The 15658-nt window shown below is 40.2% G+C and overlaps 2 protein-coding genes across 3 annotated transcripts in view; one reads left to right on the top strand and one right to left on the bottom strand.

The window, feature by feature from the left end:
• Positions 1-15658, bottom strand: part of SLC9A7 (solute carrier family 9 member A7) — a 174962-nt gene that overhangs the window by 25784 nt on the left and 133520 nt on the right. Inside the window, exon 13 of one of the 2 annotated variants that reach the window (XM_070290264.1) lies at positions 7813-7872. The exons of the other annotated variant lie outside the window; for it this stretch is intronic. Within the exon in view, the coding sequence (XP_070146365.1) occupies positions 7813-7872 (60 nt within the window). The remainder of the gene's footprint in view (positions 1-7812; positions 7873-15658) is intronic. 2 annotated transcript variants of the gene reach the window in all.
• The window catches only part of CHST7 (carbohydrate sulfotransferase 7), a 76860-nt gene that overhangs the window by 53910 nt on the left and 7292 nt on the right, over positions 1-15658 (top strand). The window lies entirely within an intron of this gene.

Here is a 15658-nt window from a genome sequence, read left to right as displayed (position 1 = left end):
TGGGTCCTGCCTCTTCCTGTCTGCTGCTTCCTCCCTTCCACCTGACCTGAGAACTCACAATTTGAAATCAATAACTGAAGACAGAAAGAAAAAGCAAGGTGGCAAAATCCACTAATAACGAATTCCATGAAAGCACTAGGGTCGTTGTCTTAGCAGCAACATACCAACTATTGCTCTACGCATCTGTTGATTCTTTATCCCTGAAACTTCCTCATTTTAAGGCAGAGAACAGTAGTACTGATGACATTGATAATATGGGGGCAATGGAGGAGAAAACAAAGATGCCAGGAAACAGTCCTGGAATCCAGGAAACAGAACTGGAGTTCACTTCTCCCTCCAGTACTGCAAAGAATGTGTGCTCAATCGCTAAGTCGTGTCCGACTCTTTGCGACCCCACAGACTGTAACCCACCAGGCTCCTCTGTCCATGGGATTTCCCAGGCAAGAATACTGGAGTGGGTTGCGATTTCCTCCTCCAGGGGCTTCCCCAGGTGGCTCAGGTAAAGAATCGCCTGGCAATGCAGGAGACGCAGGAGACGTGGGTTTGATCCCTGGGTCTGGAGGATCCCCTGGAGGAGGAATTGCAAACAATGGCTGGTATCATAAAAAGAAAACAAGAAACACAGCTTTCAGCACATCTGACCGGAGTTTGAAGAGAGCTGCCAAATGGCCCTGACCAGGGGTTTTATTTGTAGTCTGGAACCAGGGCGCTGACTGCGATGAACAGACAGTGGATATGCAAAGCCCCATGTGTGCCTTATTTTCTCTCCTCTCCCTCCCGCTTCTCCACCTGTGATGTCCAGGATAGATCTTGAGAAACGAGAGTAATGCAAAGAAGGAATAGAAGACAACATAGATGTACCCCTTTCTCAAATGCAACCTCTACCCTGCCTTATTCCAGGCTTGCCAAGCACTAAGCCAAGGTTTGTGCCCCCAGATGGAGACAGGGAGGTACAGAAGGGAAGGGAACAGTTACCCTATATTTTGCTGAAGGCAAAGTTTAAAAACTACAAGATGAATTCATGTATTCAGCAAATATTTACTGAGTGCCTACAATGCCAGATCTTATTCTGAGCACTTAGTTAAAACCTGTAATGTACCTGGCACCAGATTTCCTCCCTGGGGACCTGAAGTTTGATGGGCTTTTGGTAGTGAGTTAAATGGACTCTGTTGTGTCTACAGGCTGCTTTCTGAGGCCCGGAGGCTTGGCCTCACAGTTGGACATTAGCCAGGGACTTTTGAGCATCAAACCTTTCAGAGACTTTTGGATGTGAAATTCATCCAATTCCGAGGCACCAGGGCTAGCTACCCACAGAGGTCACACGAGAGAGCCTCAGTGTGCCTGAAGGGTCTGACGTACCAGAGGAGAGGTCACACTGAATTCCTAGCTGTTGATCTTTAACTCTCACCGGTTTTGAGGGTCTCTTAATGAACGTTTCATAGAGAAAAGTCCTCTAAATGGTGTTAGCATCTGTAAGATCAACAGCTGAAAGTCCAATACTAGGCCTTGTTCTGCGGATTCTGTCAGTGAATGGAGCCACTTCATGGCAGACTCATTTACTTAGATGAGTTTCCTAGTAAAGACTCAGAGAGGGGCAGAGCATGGGTTACCAGTAGTCTGTCTGCCAGACAGCCTACTGGAATGCCCAGTGACACAGCAGCCCTCTGTCTAACCATGGACAGGCTATTGTGGAGGCAGGAGCATCAGCAGTTCAGATCCACCCAGATCGTCTCTCCTTTCTTGATCACAAATTCTGAAAAATGTGCATTAGCCTTTGTAAGTGGCTTCCACACCGGTAAAGATAAAACAAATGGATTTTATCAGCCGAGATGAAATAGGAAGCCTCTGGGTATAAGAAAAGTCTTAAGTGTGCCTTGTCCTACAATGAAGAAGACAAAGCCACACATAATAAAAGCTGCCAGATGAAATCTAGCCCCCTCGATTCTTTCCACTAACCTCTTCTAGGAGAAGAGAACGAAAATAAATTCTGTTTAACAAGAACTGCTTATAAAGACTAGTGTTAGTCGCTCAGTTGTGTCCAACTCTTTACAATCCCATGAATTGTAGCCCACCAGGCTCCTCTGTTCATGGAATTCTCTAGGCAAGAATACTGGAGGCGGTTGCTGTGCCATCCTCCAGGGGATCTTCCTGACCCAGTGATCAAACCCTGGTCTTCTGCATTACAGGCAGACTCTTTACCATCTGAGCCACCAGGAAAGCCTGCTTATAAAGACTAGGTTTGGACTATTTTCATTCAAGTCTGGGCAATGTAAGAGGAATTCATCTATTTAGCCTGTGCCCATATGGCCAGGCCAGAATTCAAACAGTGGAGCATAAAACATTGGAAAACACTAATAAATTCACAAAATTAGGTCCATCCTAACCTCATCTCAAACTTGCTTGACATTTTTGCTTGGGGGAACTTGAGAGTTATTCTAGATGCACATCATCCAGTAGAACTTTTTGCAATGATGGTGGTCTTCTAGATATACACTGTCCAATATGGAGGCCACTGGCCACATGTGGCCATTGTGCAGTTGAAATGTGACCAATAGGACTGAGGAACTACATTTTAACTTTTATTTCATGCTAATTAATTACAATTTAAATTCAAACAGACACATGTGGTGAGTGGCTAATGAATTAGTGCAGTCTAATAAGTACTGGGTTGGCCAAAAAGTTTGCTTGCGTTTTGAAAAACCTGAACGAACTTTTTGGCCAAGGCAATACTAATTCTGGCCATGTCTCTCTAGCATCACTGTTTCCTCTACAGAAAAAATGACAACTGTCTGTTACCTTCTGCCACCTCAGTGATAACACCTGAGATTCTTGCTGGGATCCTGCAGAGACACAACTCTGTAGTCCCACATATATTAAATAAAAATTTGCTTGAACTGATTACTCAGACATTGGAGAGATATCTCACTTCACCAGCATAGAAAAGAACACTGAAACTCTCTGAAAGTTCTTCTCTATTATATAATCCTCAAAAATATGAAAAGAATAACAGGATTAGAAAATTACCAGTTTTTCACTCACAGGGTAATAATTGCTTCAAGCAAAGGTCATCAGAGTATAATTTTACCCATGGGTAAAAGGCTGTTGGGACTCTGACTATTCATATGATGTTAAAGGCTTTCTTTAAAAAAAATATTTATTTGGCTGCATCAGGTCTTAGTGGCGGCCTGCAGGCTTCTCTAGTTGTGGTGTACTGGGCTGTAGAGCACACTGCTTCAGCTGCTCCGGGGCATGTGGGATCTTAGTTCCCCAACCAGGAATCAAACCCATGTCCCCTGCATTGCAAGGCAGAGTCTTAATCTCTGGACCACCAGGGAAGTCTCTACAGGTTACTTGTTTAGTTACAAAGGGAAAACAGTGCTTTTACAAGTGGCAAGACCTGGGGTCTAAAGTGGTCAAATTTAACATCACTAATAACGAGGGACAGCTGGACAAGATGCACCACCTGATATGATGCAACAAGAAATGCATAACTTTCTTTTACATTATTTTTGGCCAAAACTCAAATGATTCTCTATCTCTAGTCAAGAGGAAAACAAATCCGAAAATTCCAGATTGTAGAGCAGCAGTGGCTACAGGACTGGAAATCCCAAAGAAAGGCAATGCCAAAGAAAGCTCAAACTACCACATAATTGCATTCATCTCATACGCTAGTAAAGTGATGCTCAAAATTCTCCACGCCAGGCTTCAGCAATACGTGAACTGTGAACTTTCAGATGTTCAAGCTGGTTTTTGAAAAGGCAGAGGAACCAGAGATCAAATTCCCAACATCTGCTGGATCATCAAAAAAGCAAGAGAGATCCAGAATAACATCGATTTCTGCTTTATTGACTATGCCAAAGCCTTTGACTGTGTGGATCACAATAAACTGTGGAAAATTCTGAAAGAGATGGGAATACCAGACCAGCTGACCTGCCTCTTCAGAAACCTGTATGCAGGTCATGAAGCAACAGTTAGCACTGGACATGGAACAACAGACTGGTTCCAAATAGGAAAAGGAGTACGTCAAGGCTGTATACTGTCACCCTGCTTATTTAACTTATATGCAGAGCACATCATGAGAAACGCTGGGCTGAAAGAAGGACAAGCTGGAATCAAGTTTGCCAGGAGAAATATCAATAACCTCAGCTATGCAGATGACACCATCCTTATGGCAGAAAGTGAAGAGGAACTAAAAGCCTCTTGATGAAAGTGAAAGAGGAGAGTGAAAAAGTTGGCTTAAAGCTCAACATTCAGAAATCTAAGATCATGGCATCTGGTCCCATCACTTTATGGGAAATAGATGGGGAAACAATGGCTGACTTTATTTTTCTGGGCTCCAAAATCACGGCAGATGTTGATTGCAGCCATGAAATGAAAAGACACTTACTCCTTGGAAGGAAAGTTATGACCAACCTAGTCAGCATATTAAAAAGCAGAGACATTACTTTGTCAACAAAGGTCCATCTAGTCAAGGCTATGGTTTTTCCAGTAGTCATGTATCGATGTGAGATTTGGACTATAAAGAAAGCTGAGAGCAGAAGAACTGATGCTTTTGAACTGTGGTACTGGATAAGACTCTTGAGAGTCCCTTGGACTGCAAGGAGATCCAACCAGTCCATCCTAAAGGAGATCAGTCCTAGGTGTTCACTGGAAGGACTGATGTTGAAGCTGAAACTCCAATACTTTGGCCACCTGATGTGAAGAGTTGACTCACTGGAAAAGACCCTGATGCTGGGAAATATTGAGGGCAGGAGGAGAAGGGGACAATAGAGGATAAGATGGTTGGATAGCATCACTGACTCGATGGACGTGGGTTTGGGTGGACTCCAGGAGTTGGTAATGGACAGGGAGGCCTGGTGTGCTGCAGTTCATGGGTCGCAAAGAATCGGACACGACTGAGTGACTGAATTGAACTGAACTGAATGCAATCCTGGAAATCCTTAAAAAAATAAAACAAAACCTCAATGTCATAAGCAATCAAAAGGAGGAGAGTAGGATTATCCTCGATTAAAGGACTAAAGAGATGACAACCAAGTCAGTCAGAGGAAGAGGGCACAGAGCCACCATGGGCCTGAAATTTTTAAAAAAAGATAACAAAAAAAGAGATGACAGCCAAAGGAAACTTTGATTGGATCCTGGATCCTACATGTGTGTATAAAATTTGAGTTACTAAAAGTATTGTGATCATGAGAAGATTAAGTTCATAAGGGATACATGCTGAAGTATTTTAGGGCCAGAAAGTCATGATGTCTATAATGTACTCTGAAGCACTCTGAAATGGCTGAGAGAAAGAGAAAGAAGAAAATGACAGAATGTTAACAATTGGTGTATTCAGGTTAGAACTTGGATATTCATTGCTCTATCAGCTTTTTCGCAGATTTAAAATTTTCCACAATTTAAAACAAACATTTAATTATATTTTTGGTGAAAATGTTTCACAAATATTGATACACGAGTAATATTTCTGTCTCTCTGATTTAATCTAACTTACTAATAATGATGATTCAGGATCTCATATTAGTCCAGGGTCTAAAAACAACAAATTGTAAAGATTCATGGACGTAAGGTGCTAAAATACGTAAATAGGTAGATATAGAGTCTAGCAATTACATGTTTTTTCCCCCAGATAAATCCTCCAATCTTTCATTGAGCTTCTTCTCTTAAAAATGAAGGGCAGGAGAAAAATTTTATGTTATTGAAACATGTGGTTAATCTTCAGATCTGGTTGTGCATGTCCCCTGGAAACCTACAGTTCTGAGCAGAGTCTTACCCAGCACCCCCGTTTCCTGTTCTTTCCTCCCTCCATGGAAGCTCTGATCCTTGCTGTAGCCATTTTCTACCAACTACCTGCCTGACATGCAGCCCTACTCCTGACCACACAGAGCCTCCAAAGACTGGCCAGGGCCCTCCTACAGACAGAGAAATGCAGGAGGGCCCGTTGGAGGGTCTCAGAGGTCCCTGCTACTGATTTAAGTGCTAAACAGGAGAAAGGTTTACTACTGGGTTTTAAATGCCAGAAGAAAACAGACCAGGAGCCTTGTGACACAGATGGAGTTCTGCTCTTTCCCCATTCAAGGCTGTTTACTTCAGGACAATTGAATGATTACTTTTCTGGCAGGCTTGAGGGATCCTTGGACCAATCCCCCAGGATGATACTAGATCCCTACAAAGGGCCTCACCCTTGGGACAGGGCGTGTGGTGGTGTGCTGAGTAGCAAGAAAGATCAGGTACATTATTTAAAGTATAATGCCTCAGAAGACTTGGGGTTCTCTAACTTTCTGAAATTCCTAGTTTCAGGCAACTGTCCATGATATACATTTCCCTCCTTACCTATTACAATGCTTTTGATCTAGGCCACTGTATAAATCTAAAACTTTTGTGCTGGTTTATTACATCATATTTTAGCAGTCCCAATACATCAGGGTTGAGTTCATCTGACCACATACAACAGTCTTTCTTTCCAGGATGAACTGAATTATCCTTATTTTCACTAAGAATGAGACAAATGTTGTAATCCCATACCAAATGAGAAAAAAAGCAATCATACTGATGTGCTCATTCCAGAATGAATAAATATAGGATATGAATCATTTCCCTTTTGATATATGTACATTCTGATTAACCACCACATAAAATGCCACAAAATCTCTGAAATTTTAGAAGCATTCTACTTTAATCAATAGATGGGTTTTTTAAAATTTGAACGGCTGGGGTCCTAAATAAATTTGGGGAATATGAGACACATGCATTCATATCAAATCTTAAACAACTGATCAGAATCTGAACTCTCTCATGTTCCAAGCATAGTAACTTGTACTTTGCTGGAAGGGCCTTCCTCCTTGAAGGTTGGATATTTCAAAGAAAAGGGTTTCCTCTGAAACTTAACTGGTACCTACAGTCAGGTCTCTAATATGAACATCTTTGTGTGTGTATTTTAGGAAAAAAATGTGAATCCAGAGATCTTAAATGCTTCAATTAATTGTATACATGTCATTAACAGTTTACATCTGGGGCCTGGCAATGTCCCCAAATTCATGCCCCATGACAGGTACTGTTGCTTTCACCACTGTCCTCAGAGAGTAAAACACTTTCACGAGAAGAACAGACTTCAAGTCTATTTTGCATTTGCTTTATCTACCAGCACCCAGAATCAGATCAGGAAGAAAGAATGCCAGTAAAAGGCCGATAAAGAAAGAAGAAATATTAAAGTCTTTACTCTGATTGCCCAATATCACCACCTTAAGCATAATCTGTCATAAATTTGGTCACTGAGAAACAAATTGCATTAGAAAAGTCTTTCACGATCTTCTGTTTTGTTTTGTTTTGTTTTGTTTTTTTAAATCCATACTTCAAAACTCAAATGGCATCAGTGCTTAAATGTAAACCATATCCCAGTCATGGCTGAAATACAAAATTCGAGTACTCTTTATGACTTAAAGGGTTTGTTTACTAAATCACAAGCAGGATTTTGTGCGGAAAGTGTTTGTGGCTCTGAAAATGGGCTACTCTTAACACAAAGCTCAGCTGTCAAGCAGCTAGTCAGTCAACTCTGGCCTTGGTGCTGACAAAAACTGTCCAAAATGGGGAGGAAGGGGACAGACTGTCAGGAACATCAACACATCAATCAACTCAGAGAAGGGTAGAAGAACGATTAGACTTGACCAGACCTCTTGCCCCTTAAGGGGCAAGGGACTCGTGCCCACAGGAAGAAAGAAAGAGACAAATAGCATAAAGAGAAACATCTCAGGTTAGAGAGAGGGGGAAAAAAAGCCAGGCCTGGTTAATTTGCTTCTGAGGAAGCCCTTGTGTCACCTGAAGTACTGCCAGCGGTGTTCGTTCTGGTCCTCTTCGGAGGGCTCCTCGATGCCAACTCTGGGCAGCAGAAGAAGGGAACATGAGTGTGACAGGGACCACAGGGGAGCCAGGGGCTCTAGGCACGTGACCTGGGCCACATCCATCAAAGACCAGGCCATCTTACTTTACACCTAAATTTGTACCCTTTCATAAATTGTCCCCATTCTCTGAAACCCAGAGAGGGTGCTAAATTTACATAGAAAGCAACAATGTTAGAAGCCAGGTCAAATGAGGATTGATTAGGAATGAAGACAAGCCTCTCAAAATATAATGAAATCAGGGGAAAAAACACAACTCAGAAAAGGACTTCAAACTACTTTTCACAAATTCATCTGTTTCACAATGTAAGACATATCCATACAAAAACTAGAAAACAGAAAGCTGTTGACATATATTTGAAGTGTTTATACACACTTTTACACATATTTGACAGGAAGAGCAAAGGACACAAAATTACTGAAAACAACAACAATGGAAAATGAAATGGCCTTTTTTCCTACAAGTAATCACATTATTCGTGGGTTCAACCTAAAGGTCAAGAACCCAACTTCTGCTATTTTCTTTATCTTATGGCCTTCAGAGTTGACACAGTCCATTTTCACCTCCCTCAATAATTGCTGGGTTATTCAGAATACATTAGAATTTTACCATAATTTTAATGAGCAGGATTTCACAATCTCGATACTACTGACATTTTGGGCCCTGGCTTTTACCTGCAAGATACCACCAGTAGCACCTTCCTCCAACTGAAGCAACCAGAAATGTCTCCAGACATTGCTAAATGTCCCCTGAGAGGGCAAAAATGCCCGAAGGTGAGAACCTCTGCACTAAATCTTGCATCCTCAATGGGGGGTGATACAGCCTCCAGGGGCATGAAAATCTGTTATTTAGGGACAAAATTTTTTTAGATATTACAGTGGTTTACAGCCCTCTAAAGTTCCATAGTACATAAACAGATATATAGATCTGTTGTAGTAAAAAAAAAAAAAATCAATGGAAGAGATAGATAAAAAGAACATCTTTAAAGGCTCCTCAGAGGAGTAGTGATGAAAAAAAGGTTGAGAGACATTGTGCTAGAGAGTGCCCAAATTCTCATGCTACTAATATACACTGAAATATACAAGTGAGAACATGATGCATCTTAAGGTGGTACTTTTAATTAGGCACATGTTGGGAATGTGACTTAAATCAGACTTTATGTATTAGTATAGTATTAAAAAGCTATAACAAATTTCAGAAAAGCAAGCTGGATTCCATTAATGCAAAATGCACTAGTAACAGTACTAGCAGCAGTTCTAATGCTATGATTACTAATGATAATATTATAGCTAAAATATACTAAATGTTTTCCATATGCCAGATGGTACATTTAATGGGAGAACTCTTTATCACGTTGATTCAGTATCACATTTTATGTTCATAACATTGTCATCCCCATTACCTGGTGAGGAAACTGAGAGTCAGAGAGGTTACGAAGTTGCCCAAGGTCACCAAGGTAGAAAACGGTGGAACCAAGATTACAACTGAGGCTGTTAGACCCAGAGCCACAGTGCTACAACTTACAGGCTAGAAGGTAGCATCTTTAAATTCTTTTAAAATATCCAGTTGCAAAGGATATTACATAAAGAGCTCAGAGCTTCTCCTTGCCTTTATTCCTTAAATTATCTTACACAGAGCTTTATCTTAAACTCTCAGTGTGACAGGATTATACCTAGCAGAGTGTCCTTACTTGTCCTTGAATGACTGTATTGCTGCACTCTGGGGTATGAAGGTTTTCCTGTTCATTTGGCTGCCTGGGTGTATGTCACTGATCCCCCCATCACCACCACCACTTTATGGGCGTGTCACTTGAAGCTGGGCCTTCCAAGAGGATGGCCACCATGTCACCAAAATGTGCTCAGGACATATACAAGGTTCATCTGCTGAATCTGCTCATCTGATAGTTTTTTGAAGTTGCCAAAATTACACCTTTGTGAATAACAACACTTGCTCAAGAGACTAAAAAAAAAATATTACACAGTTTATTGCTCAGTTGTGTCCAACTCTTTGTGACCCCATGGACTGTACTCACCAGGCTCCTCTTTCCATAGGATTTTCCAGGCAAGAATACTGGAGTGGGTTGCCATTTCCTCCTTCAGGGGATCTTCCCAATCCAGGGATTGAACCTGAGTTTCCTGTGTCTCCTGCATTGCAGGCAGAATCTTTATGGCTGAGCCATTAGGGAAGCCCCCATGTAGTAGTTTACTACCAGAAAGCAATTTGGGAATTTTGTCATCATGTTTTAAAATAGCAAATACATGCTCAATATCACTAATTATTAGAAAAGTGCAAATCAAAACTACAATGAAGTATCACCTCGCATTGGTCAGAATGGCCATCATTAAAAAGTCTACAAACAATGAATGCTAGAGAATGAATGCCACCACTCTCCTACAGTGTGGTGGCTCAGAGGGTAAAAAGCATTTGCCTGCAATGCAGGAGACCTGGGTTCGATCCCTGGGTTGGGAAGATCCCCTGGAGAAGGGCATGGCAACCCACTCCAGTACATTTGCCTGGAAAATCCCATGGACGGAGAAGCCTGGTAGGCTTCAGTCCATAGGGTTGCAAAGAGTCAGACACAACTGAGCAACTTCACTTTCTTTTCCTACAGTGTTGGTGGGAATATTAATTGGTGCAGCCACTATGGAAAACAGTATGGAGATTCCTTAAAAGCTAAAAATAAAACTACCATATAATCCAGCAATCCCACTCCTGGGCATATATTCAAAGAAAACTCTAATTTGAAAAGATACATGCACCTCAGTGTTCACACAGCACTATTTACAATAGCCAAGACAAGGAAGCGACCTAAATGTCCATCAACAGAGGAATGGATAAAGAAGATGTCTCTCTTTCTCTCTCTCTCTCTCTCACACACAAATACACACACACACACACACACACACACACAGACATGAAAATATTACTCAGCCATAAAAAAGAATGAAAAATACCATTTGCAGCAACATGGATGGACATAGAGATTATCATATTAAGAGAAGTAAGTCAGACAAATATATAATACCACTTATATGTGGAATTTCAAAAAATGATATAAATGAACTTATTTACAGAACAGAAACAGACTCACAGACATAGAAAACAAACTTATGGTTACCAAAGGGGACAGTGTGGGTGGGAGGATAGGAGTTTGGGATTAACATACACACTACTATATATAAAATAGATAAACAACAAGGTCCTACTGAATAGTACAGGGAACTATATTCAGTATCTTATAACAAACTATGATGTAAAAGAACTTGAAACTAACACATCATAGATTAACAATATTTCAATTTTTAAAAATGGTCTAAAATAAAAATAAAATAAAATAACAATCATAAAATTCTAATTTAAAAACACAAGTTGGATTTCTGGAAGGCAGTGACCTGGTTCTGGATTTGTGGTTATATTCATTTTATATTATACACAGACTAGAAATTCAGTTCAGTTCAGTTCAATCACTCAGTCATTTCTGGCTCTTTGAGACCCCAAGAATCACAGCACGCCAGGCCTCCCTGTCCATCACCAACTCCCGGAGTTCACTCAAACTCAGGTCCATTGAGTCGGTGATGCCATCCAGCCATCTCATCCTCTGTCGTCCCTTTCTCCTCCTGCCCCCAATCCCTCCCAGCATCAGAGTCTTTTCCAATAAGTCAACTCTTTGCATGAGGTGGCCAAAGTACTAGAGCTTCAGCTTTAGCATCATTTCTTCCAAAGAAATCCCAGGGTTGATCTCCTTCAGAATGGACTGGTTGGATCTCCTTGCAGTCCAAGGGACTCTCAAGCGTCTTCTCCAACACCACAGTTCAAAAGCATCAATTCTTTGGCGCTCAGCTTTCTTCAAAGTCCAACTCTCACATCCATACATGACCACAGGAAAAACCATAGCCTTGAAGAGACGGACCTTTATTGGCAAAGTAATATCTCTGCGTTTGAATATGCTATCTAGGTTGGTCATAACTTTCCTTCCAAGGAGTAAGCGTCTTTTTATTTCATGGCTGAAGTCACCATCTACAGTGATTTTGGAGCCCCAAAAAATAAAGTCAGCCATTGTTTCCACTGTTTCCCCATCTATTTCCCATGAAATGATGGGACCAGATGCCATGATCTTTGTTTTCTGAATGTTGAGCTTTAAGCCAACTTTTTCACTCTCCTCTTTCACTTTCATCAAGAGGCTTTTTAGTTCCTCTTCACTTTCTGCCATAAGGGTGGTGTCATCTGCATATCTGAGGTTATTGATATTTCTCCCAGCAATCTTGATTCCAGCTTGTGCTTCTTCCAGCCCAGTGTTTCTCATGATGTACTCTGCATATAAGTTAAATAAGCAGGGTGACAATACACAGCCTTGACGTACTCCTTTTCCTATTTGGAACCAGTCTGTTGTTCCATGTCCAGTGCTAACTGTTGCTTCCTGACCTGCATACAGGTTTCTGAAGAGGCAGGTCAGCTGGGCTGGTATTCCCATCTCTTTCAGAATTTTCCACAGTTTATTGTGATCCACATAGTCAAAGGCTTTGGCATAGTCAATAAAGCAGAAATAGATGTTTTTCTGGAACTCTCTTGCTTTTTCTATGATCCATCGGATGTTGGCAATTTGATCTCTGGTTCCTCTCCCTTTTCTAAAACCAGCTTGAACATCTGGAAGTTCACGGTTCACATACTGCTGAAGCCTGGCTTGGAGAATTTTGAGCATTACTTTACTAGTGTGTGAGATGAGTGCAGTGGTACGGTAGTTTGAGCATTTTTTGGCACTGCCTTTCTTTGGGATTGGGATGAAAACTGACCTTTTCCAGTCCTGTGGCCACTGCTGAGTTTTCCAAATGTGCTGGCATATTGAGTGCAGCACTTTCACAGCATCATCTTTCAGGATTTGAAATAGCTCAACTGGAATTCCATCACCTCCACTAGGTTTGTTAAAAGTCATCGTTAACTCCACATCCTACCCTGGGCTTCTGAACTTCTGAGAAGCCACTAAGTGCCTTATCAGGGTTCTGTCAACAGCCTGGGGAAGTAAGAAACAACTTGGTATTGATTTCACTGAGGTCATAGAGCTCAAAACACCACCCTGAACTTCAGGGGATTTCTGAATTATTTTAGAATAAGAACCTGCTTCACATAAATGATTCGTGGTCATTAACACCATAAGCCACAAGCCAGAAAAACCAATCAGTCTCATTACCTTGTGTCTGGGGGACTTTGTTTTGATGTAATCACTGTAAATGTCAGTTTCTGTCTCCTACACAATCACTATTTATACACATCTGGAAAAATGTAATGAACTGACACCAGCTGTATTTTTTACCCATGGCACAATTTGCTTCATTACACTGTCCGGGTAGAGTTGGATAGAAAGAAGGAACGAATAAAGATAGAAGCAGAAATCAATGAAATTGAAAACAGAAAAACAACACAGAAAATCAATTAAGTAAAAAGCTAGTTCTTTAAAAGAATCATTAAAATTGACAAAACCCTAGCAAGACTGAAAGATACAGAGAAGATACAAATTACCAATATCATGCATGAAACATGGGATATCGCTATAGATCTCACAGACACCAAAACAACAATACGGTTAGGCTATGAACAATACAAACATGACAATTAGATGAGATGGACCAATTTCACAAACTATCACAACTCACCAATATGAAATAGATAATCTTAATATCCCTATAGCTATTAAAGATATTGGCTTCATAATTTATGTAACAAAACTCCTGGAAAAGAAGACTAAAGGACCAGATGGTTTCACCGGAGAATTTCATAAAACTTTCAAGAAGAATTATTAATAACACCAATTCTACACAACCTATTCCAGAAAACAGAAGACTCAGAAAGTATGCCCCAACTCATTTTGTGAGGTGAGATTAGCCTGATACCAAATCGGACAAAGGCAATACAAGAAAAGAAAACTGCAGACCAGTATCCCTCATGAACATAGACACAAAAATCCTTAACAAAATATTAGCTAGTAGAATTCAGTAATATGTAAAACAGTTATACAAGCAAGACTCGTTTTAAAGAAGCAATGCTGGTTTGAAATTTTAAAATTAATCAATGTAATCTACCATATTAACAGGCTAAACAACAACAAAATATAATGATATGGACTAGTATAGAAAAAGCATTTGATAAAATTCAACATTTGGCAAGGTGGCAGGATATAAGATCAACCCACAAAAACCAACTATATTTCTATATCTTGGCAATGAACACAAGGAAACTGAAATTGAAGATAGAATAACATTTAAAGTAGCTCAAAAAGAAGAAGAAATACTTAGAAGTAAATCTAACAAAATGTGCACAGACATTGTGTAATGAAAACTATAAAATATTGATAAAAGAAATCAAAGAAGATCTAAATAAACAGAGAAACATGCCATGTTCATGGATTTGAAGACTCAGCAAGGTAAAGATGTCAATTCTCCTCAAACTGATAAATCAGGTTTAACACAATTTCTTTGAAAACCCAAGCACAATTTTTTTAGGATATGGACAAGCTCATTCTAAAATATACATGGCAAGAAACTAGAATAGCTATGATAATTTTGAAAAATAAGGATAAAGTGGGAGGACCCACTCTACCTGATGCTCAAGTTGACCTTATAACCATAGTTATCAAAACAGTATGGTTCTACTGGAGGTACACACATATAAATCAACAGGGCAAATAGAAAGAGACTCTCATGCATACCACCAACTGATTTCTGGCAAAGAAGCAAAAACAATTCGATGGAGTAAGGATAGTCTTTCTAACAAATTATGCTGGAACAGCTGGATGAAAGTGAAAAAAAAAGTTCAGTCATGTCTGACTCTTTGCAACCCCATGGACTATACAGTCCATGGAATCCTCCAGGCCGAATACTGGAGTGGGTAGCCGTTCCCTTCTCCAGGGGACCCTCCTGACCCAGGGATTGAACCCAGGTCTCTCACACTGCAGGCAAATTCTTTACCAGCTCAGCCACCAGTGAACCCCGGAACAACTGGATAGCCACAGACAAAATAAAACTTCAACCTGAACCTCATGTCTAATATTAAAAATTAAGTCAAAATGGATCACAGATTTAAATGTAAAGCATAAAACTAAAAAGTCTTTTTGAAGATAACATAGAAGAAAATCTTTGGAACTAGTGCTTGATGAAGAGTTCTTAGGCATTAACACCAAAAGCATGATGCATTTTAAAAAACATAACTTGCATCTCATCAAAATTTAAAGTTTTGCTCTATGACAGACTGTTAAAAGGATTAAAAGACAAGCTACAGAGTAGGAGAAAATATTCACAAAACACATATCTGAAAACAGACTAGTTTCTAGAACAAATGCAAAACTCAATAAAAAACAAACAATACAACTAGAAGACAGACAAAAAACTTGAACAGATATGTCACCATAGATATTCAACATCATTAGCCATGAGAAATGCAAATTAAGACCACAATGAGGTATCCCCACATACCTATTAGAGCAGGTAAAATAAAAAGTATCAATACCAAATGCTGGCAAGGATGTGGAAAAATTGGATCTTTCATATTCACAGTCATTTTGTGACCTTTTACCATGTAGGAGCTGTTATTTTTAAGTGCTAATTTATATATATCACTGTAATATTTACACAACAACCCAATTATTATATGTGTACATATACAGCTTGTGTGCATCAGGGAAAGAGACCCATGCTCTCAGCTCTGGGCAGGACTATTTCAATGACCCACTTTTTGAAGTGGGTTTGAGAATGGGCAAAATGTCAAAAGTCAACTC

This window comes from Ovis canadensis, chromosome X (assembly GCF_042477335.2).
Source record: "Ovis canadensis isolate MfBH-ARS-UI-01 breed Bighorn chromosome X, ARS-UI_OviCan_v2, whole genome shotgun sequence".
In the NCBI taxonomy this organism is placed as follows: domain Eukaryota; kingdom Metazoa; phylum Chordata; class Mammalia; order Artiodactyla; family Bovidae; genus Ovis; species Ovis canadensis.
The sequence above is the reverse complement of the archived record's forward strand: the minus strand, read 5'-3'. Positions and strand labels throughout refer to the sequence as shown.